General features: G+C 39.2%; 2 protein-coding genes across 3 annotated transcripts; one reads left to right on the top strand and one right to left on the bottom strand.

The window, feature by feature from the left end:
• Positions 1-1,056: 1,056 nt before the first annotated feature.
• On the top strand, positions 1,057-5,314 carry LOC103986981 (mitochondrial outer membrane protein porin 1). The gene is made up of 6 exons (XM_009405144.3): positions 1,057-1,197; positions 1,286-1,353; positions 3,883-3,993; positions 4,244-4,330; positions 4,427-4,635; positions 4,803-5,314. Exons 1-6 carry the CDS (start codon positions 1,155-1,157, stop codon positions 5,104-5,106), a joined length of 822 nt encoding a protein of 273 aa, XP_009403419.2. The 5' UTR covers positions 1,057-1,154; the 3' UTR covers positions 5,107-5,314.
• A 723-nt stretch (positions 5,315-6,037) lies between these two features.
• On the bottom strand, positions 6,038-11,851 carry LOC135641071 (ubiquitin-conjugating enzyme E2 2-like). Of its 2 annotated transcripts, none has more exons than XM_065156096.1 (6): positions 11,623-11,851; positions 10,958-11,091; positions 10,841-10,884; positions 9,400-9,489; positions 7,293-7,381; positions 6,038-6,393 (listed from the first exon to the last, which is right to left on the bottom strand). In XM_065156096.1, the coding sequence occupies exons 2-6, from the start codon at positions 11,080-11,082 to the stop codon at positions 6,265-6,267; spliced, it is 477 nt and encodes a 158-aa protein (XP_065012168.1). In that variant the 5' UTR covers positions 11,083-11,091; positions 11,623-11,851; the 3' UTR covers positions 6,038-6,264. The 2 variants fall into 2 exon arrangements, with proteins under 2 accessions (XP_065012168.1, XP_065012169.1); XM_065156097.1 differs by having other exon boundaries at positions 10,841-10,866; positions 11,623-11,847.
• Between the last annotated feature and the right edge of the window lie 4,192 nt (positions 11,852-16,043).

Below are 16,043 nucleotides of genomic sequence, written 5' to 3'. Positions count from 1 at the left end.
CAGCATGAAGGCTAACGACGACGGATCGCTGCGCGACCCGTACGCGGAGACGGCGACGCTGATGCCGAGCAAGAGCAGGCCGAGGACGTACGGCAGATCATGGAGCCAGTTGTAGCGGGCAGCCGGCCTATCCTGCACCTGTAGTCGGGGCGCGGGCGGCGACGGAGGTGGCGAGGGTTGTTTGTCGTCGACCGGATGGGCGAGCTTAGCGTCTCGGTATGCTTCCATGAGAGCGAGGCGAGCGGGGGCAACAGCGTCGGTGGAGTGTTATGGCTCTGTGGTCAACTTCGGATTCTTTCAGCGGAAGGAAGGATAATGGCAATCCGGGAAGCAGCATATATAGGGCGGAAGTTTCCGTATCGCTTCCGACGTCGCCGACATCGGGATCACTTATCTCTTGCCACGCAGATGCCGACACATCGTTTTACGTTGATAACTATAGCTTCTTTAATCTTCGCGACATATTTCAGTGAGTCCTTACTGTATCGAAAAGTTATTTATGATAATTATACGATTTGTTCTTCTTAGATATTTAGACAAAATAGTAGGCTTATTAAGCAGTTGTTGCATGCTTATAGGAAAGAGCCTGATCTGTATCAGTAAATACATGTTTGTATCAAGATAACATAATTCATTAAGAAGATAAGATTATAACCCAATTATTATCAATATTCAAGATAAGATAAGATTATGAATCTGTCGTATATGAATCCTAATTTTCATAGTAGTATGATATCCATCCAAAAATTCTTAGGTTAATCATGATTAACTGCTGTGATTTAAGTCGGCTAGCGTAAGCTAAAAATCTAAAATACCTCTAATATTTTATAATCATTTTAATATATATATATATATATATATATATATATATATATATATATATATATATAAATAATCACTTTGGTTTTGGGAGAGAGATGTTAGTTTGTTTCCCACGCGATGCGATGGTTCAAACACCATCCAACGGTCAAAACAGAGTCCCGACATCCATCGGGCGATCATTCTTTGCTTTCGAATCGCCGAACCGACGGTGCAGATTCATACACGATTCACATCTTCGCCAAGACGAAGAAAACCCATTTAGATAAAATCCAATTATTCGCCACGTTCCGAGTTCTCTACTCTCGTTTGGGGCGATTTGGAGTGAGGAAGCCATGGGTCCGGGATTGTACTCCGATGTCGGCAAAAGGGCGAGAGGTACTCGTGGCGGCCTCGCTGGTTTTTGCTTCATTTCAATCCATTTTTTGCATTTCTCGCTTATTTTTTTGAATTTATTTGGGTGCAGATCTTTTGTACAAGGACTACCAGACCGATCAGAAGTTCACTATCACCACCAGCACTTTGAACGGAGTCGTGAGTCCCTCTTCTTTTTTTTTTTTCGTGATTTCTGAAGCATTTTAGGGTTTATTCCCAGCGAGGGTTTCAGTTTGCGCCACTATTGTTCGATGTATTGTTCTAATGTGTTCATTATTATGATCGACGAGTGGCTCTTCGGTTTCTTGGTTTTGCTTGCTGTACTCTAAATCACTAGAGCTGATTGTTAACCGGAGTGAACAGATGCTTAATGTCTTGGTAATGTCCTTCATTTCAATACGTAAAAATTGGGAGTTTATTATTATTGTATTATAGGACAATTTTTGGGGCTAAATCTTGTGGGACGAGCACTTAATGTTTATGATGCTTTAAAACTGTTTATCATATACCTTCGTTATTAAGTTACATGTTGCTAATCATGTGGGTGTTCGGCAAATTCTTGTAAGCAATTTGGTGATGTGTGTATGAAAGCGTCATCTTGCCAAACAATTGTTTTCACACTGATCGCAATGAATTTTTTTTGTTTTTGTAAAAATGGTATAATAGATTTATTTTTTTCTTTGTTTTTTTGTTAGTCATTTGTTCCTTTCAAGTTGTATCTTTGATTGTGTAAGAACCCTAGGCTTTCAGTCAACTATAGTGAAGGATTTAGCCTAGAGGCTAAGACCCAAAAGAAGTCTGTCTTAGTGTAGTAACAAGATGAAAATTGACACTGTATTGTCAGGACAGAGATTGGTTGACCCGAGAATTTAGTTGGCTACAAGCACTTTAAGGGCATCTGATATTGCTATTGAATCACCAGATCTAAACAGAGAGAAAAGTATTTTTATATCATGGGGGATGGGATTGATCATGTCTATGGGCTAGGATTATGCACCCGGGAGATGCAAGGCAGGCAGCACATTTGAGAATTATCTACCTTATGACAGCTTGTAGTTAGTAGCATAGGAGATGATTATCGGGGCATGGGGATGAGCTAAGAGAAATTTGTCGTAGGGCTTGACATTGGACCCTGCAAAGAGATTCTCCATTGCTATATGTGGTGGTAGCTAAGAAGCACAGGCACAGGACATGGACACGAGACGGACATGGAGACACATCATTTTTTAAAAAAATTAGGATACGGACATAGCGCGGACATGAGTTTTATATTATTTGTATTTAAAAGTATTTTTTAATAAATTCCTAGCAAATATTCATGTAACTTCTGTTATAAATTTTATACATGACTTATTACTAATAAGTGACAGTAACATAATTTACCATCAATATAGTTATGTGACACTGTAATTTAGGGAATATAAAAGGTCATCAATTCCTTAAAAAACTACTAAAAGGAAACAGAAGGCCTTGATTTATTACCATATTGTAATTTGAACTCCTCCTTGCACTAAAATTCATTATTATTCACTGACTGATCATGTAATTGTATTGCTGTGATCATAGCAAGATAATTGGGAATAGGGAAGACTCAAAGAATAGAAGTGAAAAGACTTTTTTTCCAATATACAGAGGGGAATACAATCAGATGTTGGCAAACTGTTTTAGGCATAACTATAATTTTTCCTATTGTTATTATAGTTCCTAGCCATGGAGCTACAAGAAAAATTAACTAAGCTTTGCTATTCATATCACCACCCTTTACATCTAGCATAGTCTAAAATGATAGTTAACAAGCTTACCCTTAAGAAAGATGCTGCTTTCTTTTGTATGGATGAAGACGATTATACGTGTGCAGCATTTCTGAGACTTCTCATCTGAGAAATGTATACCAAAGAAAAATTGACAACAAATAGCAGAAAGTCTCCACAATCATTTTTATGGGGTTACAGGTCTATAGTCAAAAAGTGTAAAGGAGTACCTGGATATGGTCAGATGTTAATAGTGCATCAACAGCAACTTCCTCTAGGTGTATTTCTTTTAGTTTCAAACTTAGAGGGACATAGAGCATATTTAAAATATCCGAGCGAGAAATATGACATTTCGTCGGTTTGCAGGGATGTGCGTGAAAATTTTCTTTTGAACCCAAATATGATAAATAATGTCGTATTTCTTATTAGTGTTATTAGATTACTGAGACATACTCCATTAGTAAACTCTGTTAGTCAATAGGTTCCTTCTAAAAGAAATCTTGGTGTCTGAACTGTATTACCAAGGAAGAATAACTGGTTTGCAAATGTCCATTTTTTTTTGCATTGACATTTGCATCTATCTACTGAACTGTGATTTACTGAAATTTTTGTCTATAACAGTTCAACAGATGTAAGTTCCTGTGGTTGTTGATGTGTGATGTCCTTCTGATTTTATGGGCCTAGGTGACTTATTCTGTTAAATTTTCGTAGATTCTTTTTCTGCACTTTAAAATATGATTAGATGGTACTGTTTAACATGAAATACTCAGAAAACAGCAAAAGAACTTGTTGGTCTTGCATCATGATGTTTCTGGAGGGGTTTTTCATTGATCTGTAGTAGATTATCAGATGAAAGAACCTTAGATCATGTTGTCTTTGTTACGGTGCTCTTTGGTACATTAATCCCCTTTTTAAGGCGATACTGTGTATAATGCAGTCTATTTCAACATCTGGCACAAAGAAAAATGAACTGATATTTGGTGAGCTTCAGTCCCAGTGGAAGAATAACAATATCAGTGTTGATGTTAAAGCAACTTCAGACTCTAAAGTAAGTTGTAGTTTATGTTTTTTATGCTTCATGAATTTCCTTCTTTTAATATAGTTTTTTCAACCTTTTGTAACATGTTAATCACGGGGATCTTGTTTGAAACATATGTTGACAAAGTTTACAACTGGTATCATGATATACATGACTTTGTTGACCCTGCCAACTTTTCTAGTATATAACAATCAAGTTTAATGCTAGTCTTTGGTACCTTGAAATTGTGATAATCATTCATTCTTTTTTCACCTTCCAGTTTGCAACAACAGTTACGGTTGATGAACTCACTCCTGGCTTGAGATCTATTTTCAGTGTAATCATACCGGATCAGCAGTCTGGAAAGGTAAATAAGCATTTGTCCTTTTTGTTGTTGAAAAAATCATAGCAAAGGAAGGTTGTAAACGATCACCTTTTTTTACCTATTTTGGGTGTCTTGTAGGTTGAGCTGCAGTACCTGCATAATTATGCAGGTGTAACTGCTGGGATTGGGTTGACTGCTAACCCTGTTGTCAACCTTTCCGGAGTTGTTGGAACTAATACTTATGCTGTTGGAGCTGATGTATCGTTTGATACTGCAACAGGAAACTTCCTCAAATGCAATGGAGGTTTGAATGTAATCAATGCTGATCTTATTGCCTCGTTAACTGTGTAAGAGTTATCTAAAGTTTCCCTTATTTTTTGAACTGGAAGCTATTTCGATCTTTACTACCATATGATAGAGGAATGCAAATAACATCTAACAGCTAACTACTCTTTGAACCCTGATAAGGGATATGACGTGGATTCTAAGTGGTTGATTTCAAACCTGCATGTAGGAATGACAAGGGAGACAGCGTAACTGCCTCCTATTACCACTTGGTGAGTCCGTTAAGTACAGCAGTTGGAGCAGAGCTCACTCACTGTTTTTCGAGCAATGAGAATACCATGACCTTTGGGACGCAACATACCCTGGATCCTCTTACCGATGTCAAGGCTCGCTTTAACAACTGTGGCAAAGCTAGTGCATTAATCCAACATGAGTGGAGGCCCAAATCGTTTGTCACCATCTCTGGGGAGGTCGACACAAAAGCAATCGAGAAGAGTGCCAAGGTTGGCCTGGCCTTGGTCCTCAGGCCCTAACGTAAATTCTCTGAGACTGTAAGATCACTCCGTTTCTCCTGTTGGAATGGCATCTTTTGATTTCATGACTTGTATGTTTGGCAATGCCAGAAGATTTCTTGGCTTTCACCTTACGGTAACGTTAACTGGATTTTGCTAGTAATTTTTTTCACCTGTTAAATATGCTGTACCAGGCTGTGGTATTAATTTGCAGAAACTTTGTCGTTTTTGTTGGTTCTTTCATGATGATTTACATATATTCTCTCTCAATTAAGCCTTTTGGAATAATAAGGGCAGAGTAAATAAAACCTTTGGCAGAATGGAGCTTGATCTCAGCGAGGCTTAACATCTCCGTGATGTTGTGAAATTGGAAGGATTAATACTTTGAGATTTCACTGGAATTACCGCCGCCTAGAAACACATTCTTGATCTTCTTAATGGCATGCTCTGTGGCGTAGTGAGGTTTTTGACAGGCTGTGTGCTTGTGCTAATAATGTGTTTACTGTGTTGTTCTTGAAGCAACAGTTCTGGTCACCATGTATCAATCAACAGCCCTTTGGAGTGCCTCGCGGGGGATGAGTTCAAGTTGGGGACGAAGATGGCCAATCGTATCCTTGCTTGCTCCTACTACATCAGCCCCACTACAACTATCGCCTGGTACAACCCCTACTCCCACAACTGCTCCGTCATCACCCACTGCCGAAGGTAAGAGCTCTACAATCACCCCTTTTCCGTCTCTCGAAATATTAGTCTAATATTTAGATTAAAAAAAGATCAATTCTGTACGTTTCTCGTACGAGCAAACATCAGTGAAATATGAGATTAAAAACCTTCGTATGCATGCATACATATTCGTATAGTGTAGGAATATATATATATATATATATATATATATATATATATATATATATATATATATATATATATAACCTGCCTTCGTATGGTAGACATATACAGCTGCAACCTTCTAAACTATTTCACAGTCTAACAGAAGAGCAAGCCAAATGTGTCTACACACCAAAAAAAAAAAAGAAAAAAGATATGTAGTTGTCAACATCAACCAAGGAAATTATTCCAGTTTTTCTGCTGGATTATGAAGATTCAGGCAAACAAGCAATCGTTTCTGTAACATAAATGCGTGCAACATTTCTACCAGAGGGAGTGGAGTTGAATCCATCATCAATCCGCCGTCCAGCTTTGTTCAACGATCTCACGCACTTTCCTGTTGTATTCACGCTTGTTCTCACTGAACAAGCGCGCAGCCTCAGAATTTGCAGGCGAGTTGGGATTTGGATCACACAGCAATGACTGCAACAAAGAATTGGTTCTGGTATTAGCAGACAATAATCCATATGCAACCTTTCGTAAATTATTGAAAAAGAATTGACACGCAGGATATTGTACCGTATACATAGATAGCCACCACCAAATGGTTTACTATATCACCACACACAGTGTATGTCAGTCCCCAACAAAAATGTGAAGACCTACAAATTTATTACCTCCCCACATGTCTATTCTGGAACACATTAAATTAATATCAATTGCTACAACATTGTCTGCAAAACTAGCCGGTTAAATGTAAATATCAATTTGCTGTTGATACCTAGAACAAAGAGTGCTACAACCAAGCCCATGACATAGGGAACATGACTTGTTCACAGATGATGTATGGTGCCAATATATCTAGTGAGACATCTACACGACCAAGGATGTAGAACCAATCTATGCAATAATTACAGTTGCATATTGAACTATAAACCGTGTGTGATATTTACATACTCAAACATTAAACAAACTTCTGAAGCATTTGTCCAATGCCAATATGACAATAGTGAAAATTTTACTGGTGCAGTTCCTGATGAAAAATGCTGATTGACAACTCAAGGGAAAAAAAAATATTTTCTTACATCTTAATCCTACATACGTGCAACATAAGCTATCCTAAGCTATGAACAATATTCTAAAAAGGATCTATAACTGTAAGCTCTCCTGACCTGTACCAGTAATGTTATCATCTCACAAGAAATTATTAGTTTAACAACAATGTTTGACAAATAGATACAGGCCAGGAAACCTTATGTTGCAAAAAATATGTATATAAGCATCAGAAAGTAGTAACAGGAGAAAAAAGTGATGGATGTTCATTAGTCAACAACTTTAAGGACAGCTCGAGAAAAATGTAGGAGAAATAAAGGATTCAGTACCTGGATGGAGGTAAGAATTGCAGCTACATCATATATTGGGCTCCACTGGTTCTGCAAAATATCCAAGCATATGCTACCATCTGCATAAACTGTACATTTATTCAAAAATCATCAGGACTATCCAAAAGAATAATGTAACACCCAAAACAATAACAAGATTAAGTAGACATCTAAAAAACTAGAAAGTTCCTGTAGTGAAAAAATGACAAAGGACAGCTTAACAACATTGCTTCAAAGCAACTCTCATATGCGTGCAAGGGGGTAACCAAAAGGTCTTAGTGTAACCTTAATGCTCTGGAGGTCATACATTGCACATACAATGTTCCTTGGTTTGTTCTATGGCTGACTTGATCAAAATTCAAATGTTACAAGAGAAGATTCGTTTCAAATTATTCACATACAGGGATTTAATGAACAGTACAAGAAGGCTGAAAAGAACAAAAAAGAAAAAAAGAAACCAGGGGGCTAGTAGCAAGCAAAATATGTATTCCTTACCAAAAATCTATCAAAGAACCCAACTTAGCTGATAATAGGGCTTCTAATCATGAATTATATAAGAAAATCTAGAACACCCAGAACCATCATTTTTATTCAATCATGCAATCCATTTGTTGAAGAATTTGTCCAGCTAGGAAAACCCCAATAATTTGACAACAAATTTTCATTCACAACCATCCCTTAAAATGTCTCCCTTCTGAATGCTGCACAACAGCAGGAATGTCTATAACTCACACTTTTGGAGTCTCGAAGACTTGAATCATACGAGGAATTGTAAGCAAACGAGCAACTAGGTTTGTTTGAAATTTTGGCTGAGCCAGTTTGGTTAGTAACCCCAAGTCACCAAGATACCACAGGAACCCATGATAAAAAAACTAATCTTAAGTGATTCTAGATAAATCCAGTCTATACTACCTTTTTTGTCTCAATCACTCACTGGAAAGGGAAGTTTCAGCCAAAACCTAAATCCATTAGTGATCATTGCAAAAGATACTATGAAGTATTACTCTTTCTTTTCCATTATAATCTCTCAAAGCCAGAAGTTTGGTTTCTTTTTTAAAGCAACAGCATGTAAAAGCTGTAGGTATAGCTAATGGATAACTGGTTAAGTCTCTCCAATACCAGTGCTGGCGACATTCTCTGATTGTAAATGCTCCCCTCCACAACAACAACAAAACTGTAAATCCCAATTATTTGGGTTCGGCTACATGAATATGTTGTCGCTATTGATATATGTAAAAAATCATATGTTTAGTTAAGTTTAGAGTATTTAAATCTTTATTAATAGATCTGTAAATACTCCCCTCCCACCAACCAAAAAAGAGAAACAAAGAAAGATAAGTAAAACAAGATTGAACCTTCCCAATATCAAGCATGATATTCTAAACTTGCAATACCACTTCTAGGACATTTCAATGTGCTCATCATATTTTGCCAAAGCTGAAGCATCTCAAGTTTCTATAGTAGCCCATTAGGAGATAGCAAAGGCTTTGTTCCATGATATTATTCATCTTCAACAGGTACTAACATGCTGAACCAAACTCCATACATATCATTTTTGCAGCATCTACTATATAAGAAACTCTTGTTAATGTCACATCAAGCAGTTGATGCTCAACCTTAAAATTTTCATTCCAATAAAACAGTTAAGGAAAAAAAATCAGAATCTATCTTTTAATATGAACCTTAAAAATTTCAACTTAATTCAAGAGAATTGGACAATCACTGGCCTGATACCAAAATGAATTAATTCAAGATTGAGTAGTTTTATAGTTGATCTGTCAACCCAAGAAACCAAAATAAAGTAACAGACCAAATTTAACCTCTGGTAACAAACCCTGTTTTGGATTTCAGCGGATAATCACATCATCCTAATACTGATATATCAAGGTAACAGCATCAGATCACCGAATCTCTGGACAGATACTATAATATAGTGATGGTACCATGCAGTCTTTTTGTCTTGGCATTCATCTTTCTAAGGTGTAAGATGCTGTCTTAAACATTTCCTATCACAGCAATAGCCACCAAGAATCGAAAAATAAAGCAAGATCAAAGCAGCATAATTCGAAACATTCATGAAAAAAAGGAAATCAGTAATTCCACTTACTATTTGGATGAAACATTCGAGAAACAAACCGTACAGAAGGTGGCTTATTTGGATAATCCTCTGTAAATTGAAGTGTCAATTTAAACGTGCCTGGACACATCCGATAATTCAAGCTTAGAGGAAGCAAAATAATAATAATAATAATAATAAAATCTACTGATGAACACTTGGAGCAGGTATACAGTATAATCTAGCAAATAGAGAGAATAAATAATGCATTAGCAGCATAGTTGGCATAACTGTATCATTATTGTAATATGTCCAATGCATGGATCAGTAGAGGAATAATACTTTGGCTTTGAAGATGTAAACCCTCTTGAAACTCATACATAGCACAACAAAAAAATTCATCAAATCATCTTCGCTTGCTATTCAATATGGCATAATCAGATGTCAAGGTAAAATAAGTAAAATATTAGATTATAGAAAACTCCAAAGAGACTAGAAAATTATAAATATATTGGGAAATGTTTGCAAGACATAATTTCAACCTCAAGACTGGCAACAGACACATGCTATGATATTTCAAAATTAAGCATGGTCTTTGTGAAAGTTGTCTTGCAAGGCCTGGGATATTTATGCATATATGGAGTTAACAAATCAACATGTTTTGTCTACTTTGGTTCTGTTTCCGAATTTCACTCGTAGAATGTTCAAAACCTGAAGCAGGCCTTACTGGATCTCATATACACTAACTTAGATTGGTGTAATACTCCTGGGGTGTTGCAGTATTCTGCTTATTGAACCTGCAGAGTGGGGTCATTGATTGTACAGTTTTACCTGCCTCTTTATACTGCACCATTGCTAGAGTCCTGCAGCATTATATTCTACTTTATGATTGTGGCATTAAATAAATAGCTATGAAAACTTTGTTGATCCTTCCTCAATTGGATAAGCTTGCATCAGCATTAAAGTTTAATATATTATGATTTCCCATTTGGACTTTTCTTCTGTGAGGTTATTATGTCGACATCCTGTAGTGTTTGCTTGATTATTCTTTTTCAGTAGGGACTTTGGTTGTCGTTGAAGCGGAGAAAGGTGTGGTGTCAGGTAGTTGTGAAGTGGATGCTAGTTGGAAAGTTAGTTGTTTCATTGGGGTTCGACTGATATATCAATCTTCCTTATCAAATATAATGCTGTGCTAGTTTTCTGGTAAGAAAAAAAATGTTTGCTTACATAAATTCAGCTTAAATGCAGTTAACCAGGCTTGCTATAGTCTAAATAGAAATGGATGATATAATATAACAACATAATTTTACCTATCATATGGAATGCAACAAAAAAATGTAACTACTAATCACTAACATTGAAATTGGTTATTCAAGCAACAAGCTTAGTCTCAAAAAATGTGTTCAGGAGAAAATGACATTCACAAAAATAATAGATAATCAGCATAATGCTCCAACTTCCTGAGCAGAGGCTAAAGCACTAAATAGCTTACCTCCATCCCAAGGTGTATCATCTGGGCTGCAGTTCAAAACCAAGCTAGAAGTATCAATAAAATCACCCCACAGTATTAACCATGTAAAACTACACCAAATGATTCGTATGGACATACCCAAATATTACAGCATTCCATAGCATGATGTTGTTTTCATGGGGAGCACCGCTGATACCTGCTGGAGGATCCTGCTGCAACCGTTTGAAGTCTCTCATCAGCCTTTTCCTTGCAGGAGTAGACATCCTTGATACCTAGATAACGGATGCCATCATAATCCGACCAAAAACAGTGCATGAAACACAAGGATCACCTAAAGCCTTTACCTCACTCCAAGAAATCATATTTTCCCCTTTTTTTCCCCTCTTCTTTCCAGTTATTGGATCCAAAAAGTAAAATTCAGGTGAGTTCTGTTAATTAAATTTATCGATAAATGAAAATCTATTTCTCTGATAAATTGAAGCGAGCGTCGCGTCATATATCATAGTCGAATAGGAAAATATCACGGCAGTTGGATACATCAGATCCAATTTGAATTTTCATGGAATCCCCATGAATCCCAGGACGCAATCAAGATTCAGCACAAAACTATTCTTCGCAGAAAGTTTTAATTTTTCGACCGCGTTCCAGAAGATTCGATTGCAAAATAGCACAACCAAACTAGGGTTTTTCTTGCCAGAAAAGATTCCAGCTGAAATTTTCCGATCATGATCATGTCCAGGCAATACCAGATGAGGTTGCTCAAGAAAACAACAATAAATACGAATCAAACTGGGTCGCTCTACCTGTGATCCAGCCGCGGCTACGAGGGACCGGAAATTCACCCAGGGGTCTCGACGACCGATGCACGAAGAGCAGTGACTTCAGCGTCGTCCTGCGGCCAAATCGATTCCTCCTCCCCCTCGATCGCAGTTACGAAAGCATGAAGGGGGCGAATTCGACGAAAGTTTGGAAAGGGCGTAGAAAGGACACACGGCGATCGGAAGAGAACTTCGCACGCGACAAATCAGGAGCGAGTATCTAATTAATGGAACGTTTTTAGAAAACCCCCTTTTTCTGATAATATTTCACATATAGGCCCTTTTCTTTTTATCCTTATTCACCGAAGACCCTTAAGTGGGAATCATCGAACGATAAAGTATTCGTGAAAACAAATATGACAGGGACTTTGTCGAAACATTACTCACATGAAAATAAATTAAAATGAATTTTTTGAGTGAGTACTCAACATGGATGACGTAATGCTATCGTAGAATTCTCGAAAGAGGAATTTATTAATAGGTTCAACAGATGTGTCATGAACCTAATACAGTCTTGATTGTGTATGATGAGTCAATATGATTGATTTACTATCGCAAATTTATTCTTGTGTTCTCCTTGTTGATGTGGGAGTGCGTAAGAAACCAACGTAGGAGATCTACAAGGTAGGCGGTTCGTTGGGGTCGATCTGGCCTTAGAGCGGTGAGACCAAGTAAAGGAATTGGGATCTGCTCGGCTGCGAAGTCCTTCCCTGGAGGCTAGGTCGTCCCGGTGTCTTCTAGCGGTTGGTAATCTTACATGACAAGCCGGCTGTATAACTGAGTTAGTATGTAGAGAGTCTCTCCCTTAATGTGAGTTGATGGGTTCTTTTTAATACATGATCCCTAGGCCGTCTTACTAGTTGGCCTGATCATTTTGGTCTCTAATCTTGATAAGATAAGATGATTATTGATCTTGATAAGGTAGAGCAGTTATTGTTAGTCATTAATGTAGGGCATATTAAGACACACTATGATGTCATTTTGGGACTGGTGACTTGGGGCCCTACTTAGGTGTCAACCTTTATGGCAAATGAGTTGGCATGGGGCAAAATTATCCATATCATTTGCCCCCCTCTTGGAAGGGCGTCATTCAGGGGCTTTCTTTGGATGGTGCATTTGCGTGCTCTTCTGTTGGGTATGTGCTCTGATGGAAGTTTGTTGGCTAGGGTGTCAAGAGCGTATCGATCCTAGCCGAGGTATGATCCTAGGGTCTTCATACCGAGTGCATGGATAGAGAGCATGCAGGCTCGGCCTAGGTGCATCCCTCGGGGGCTTCACGCCGATATGCTTGGCTCGAGAGTGAGTCCTTTTTAACTCCACTCATTTAAGGTCTCACCCCTAGGTCTTCACATCTAGTGCATGACTAGGGAGCATGGAAGCTCGGCTTAGGTGCATCCCTGGGGTCTTTCATGCTGAGTGCACGACTAGGGAGCATGTGAGCTCGACCTAAGTGCATCCCCCGGGTCTTCATGCAAAGTGTAAGATTATGGAGCACGTGAGCTCAGCCTAGGTGCAGCTCTCGGGTCTTCATGCTGAGTGTATGGCTAGGGAGCATATGAGCTTAGCCTATGTGCAACCCTTAGGTAGATTAGACCCGTTAAGGGGTTTGACCATATTAAAGTGGTAGATTGGACTCGTTAAGGGGTTTGACCATGTTGAAGTAGTAGATTGGACCCACCAAGGGGTTTGACCAGGTTGAAATGGTAGGTTAGACCCGTTAAGGAGTTTGAGTACGTTAAAGCGATAGGTTGGACCCGTCATGATACCTGACCAGTGGTGGATGATGCTGCAATGGGTGGTATTTATCGCTGCTAAGGCGCTTTGTCTAAGATGTGATGTATCGCCTTACCCTACTTAGTTTAGGAGGGAGCTTTTTACTGCCTTAAGGTTTGATGTGCTCAGGGGGTTGTGCTCCTCTTTAGGTTTCGTTGGCGTGTGGTGATTGAAGGTGCGATTTTTATGACGGGTCTAAATTTGGTCGCTATGGGCTGGGGAATAGATCTACCTTAGCTACTTATACTATGGCATTTTACCAACAGTGGAAGCTGAGGTGCAGCACTACCAAGGTTCAGGCCGCTGAGCTACTCTTGGAGCTACGAGCAAAGGAAGTCAAGTAGAAATTTACGAAGGCATGAAAGAAGTTGCAAGGATGAGGCGACGGCACAGTGCTGTTGAAGCCTAGCAAAGGAGGCCAAGCATAGGCTCGAGGAGGCCCGATGGGTGCTTCCAAGGATGAGGTGGAGGTGTAGGCTACTAAGGTCTAGTTCCTTGGACTGTCCTTAACACTATCGAGGATGAGGCAGAGGCATTGGACTGCTAAAGCATGGTTTCATGGGTTGTCCTTAGCACTACCGAGGACAAGCCTTAGGCATAAGGCTACTGAAGCCTAGGTCCCTTGGCTGTCCTTGGCACTATCGAGGATGAGGCAAAGGCATAGGGTTGCTAAGACCTAGTTCCTTGGGTTGTCCTTGGTGTTGTTGAGTATGAGGTAGAGGCACAGGGCTGCTGAAGCCTGGTTTCCTGGGCTATCCTTGGTGCCGAGGATGAGGCGGAGGCATGGGGCCATGATGTGTCTTAGCAGTATGTTGCACTTGTCCCTCTTGGAAGATGAAGTGTGGAAAAAGTGTAGTTGGCAATCCGAGGGTGAGATGTTACACTAGGATTATTGGCTAAGTCAATTGAGGGAGAAGTGGGGTGATAATTTACATTATATTAGTAAGAGTTTGGACTCGTTGAGTGAGGCTCAAGAATGCTTTTGATGGGATGAGCAAGAGACTTGTCTCTAGTCCCGAGGGGAAAAACCCTAGATAAGTAGATGTGAATAGAGCCTCGATGCCTGAGATGAGGCAGAGCCATCATTATATTAAATTGGGATACGTGCCTTCTCTTCCTGAGGGGGCTTGGGACTAGAGGTAATATCTCTTCGCTCGAACGTTTATTGGAAGGAGTAACAGAAGGGTGTGCCTACGACGTTCTAACCCTCATAGCGTCGGAATGATAATGTCATGAGGATCGTCAACTGGTAAGTCGACATGGTTGGTTCACTGTTGACGGTGCAGATTCATCATTGTATTCTCCTCTATGCTGATGTGAGAGTTCTTATATGGCAAATTGACATATAAGAACCCCCACAAGAGAGACGAATGATTCATCGAGATCGATCTGGCCTTAAAACAGTGAGACCGGGTAGAGGAACTAGGATATGCTCGGTTGTGAGGTCCTTCACTAGAGGATGGGTCATCCAAGTGTCTTTGGGCGACTGACGATCCTGCATGACAGGCTGACACCAGGGGTTACCTGACATGACTCCTCTGATGCTTAAGTTAGCCAAGGGAAGAAGACAACAGTGTAAGTTGTATGACTGAGTTAACGTGTAGAGAATCCCCTCTCGACATGAGCTGATAGGTTTCTTTTTATACCTGATCCCTAAGCCTTCTTACTAGCTAGCTTGGGATAAGATCAAGTTAATCGCCTAATCATTCAGGTCTCTGATCTTGATAAGATAGGACAATTATTGATCTTGATAAGATATGACAGTTATTGTCAGTCATTGATGCAAGGCACATAAGAATTCACTACGATGCCATTTTGGGCCTAGTGACTTGCGGCCCTGCTTAGGTATCGACCTTTGTGGTGAATGAGTTAGCATGAGGCAAAATCGTTCCTATAAAGTTTAAACTACAGTGTGCAGGAGTATCTGAGGTGGCTTTGATATGGCTTTAAGGTATCGAGATCTCAAGGTGCCACTTGCACAAAGATTGATGTCAAGAGAAATTTTTTGATCTGATTTCTCCGACGCTCGAGTTAGTGATCAAGTTCTCTTATTCGGTATGAATTTTTTCTTAAAAAGAGAACCAATTAGTATAGCATCGGATATTAGCTTTTATACTTAGTTTTAGAGAGAATAATATGCAACAACCCCAACGTCCTCCTCTTGACGTTTTGTCGATGTGGATGACTAGGGAGATAGTCTCAAACAATTTATGTTGGACTTTTATGCACGTGGGTAGATGAGTAGAAGTTGACCAAAACTAACTTCTCAATTATATGTTGATCATTAATATCTGAGTGTGATTCAATGTGAATCTATCTTATTATTATTGTAATTACTGTTGGCACTAATCTTATTCATTTTTGCCGGCGAAATTTGATGCATCGGTTCATGCTCATGATCAACAAGCCCATGTTCTTCGTTCATGCTCAGCTCGGTCACGCAACATATTAAGAACTGTAGATGATCCGTTGCAGCAATGTCAGAACTATCAAAACTTCTAAGGTTTTTGTAGTGACCGGGATCCAAGAAAAGATCCATTGCAACAACGATAAAAGAAATCTGTGTAGGTTATTGTCTTTACAGATAGAGAAAGTATGACTCCCGCTCCTCTCTCTCTCTCTCTCTCTCTCTC

Source organism: Musa acuminata, chromosome BXJ3-6 (genome assembly GCF_036884655.1).
Source record: "Musa acuminata AAA Group cultivar baxijiao chromosome BXJ3-6, Cavendish_Baxijiao_AAA, whole genome shotgun sequence".
NCBI lineage: Eukaryota > Viridiplantae > Streptophyta > Magnoliopsida > Zingiberales > Musaceae > Musa > Musa acuminata.
Note: the sequence above shows the minus strand (reverse complement) of the source record. Positions and strands in the feature narration are given on the sequence as shown.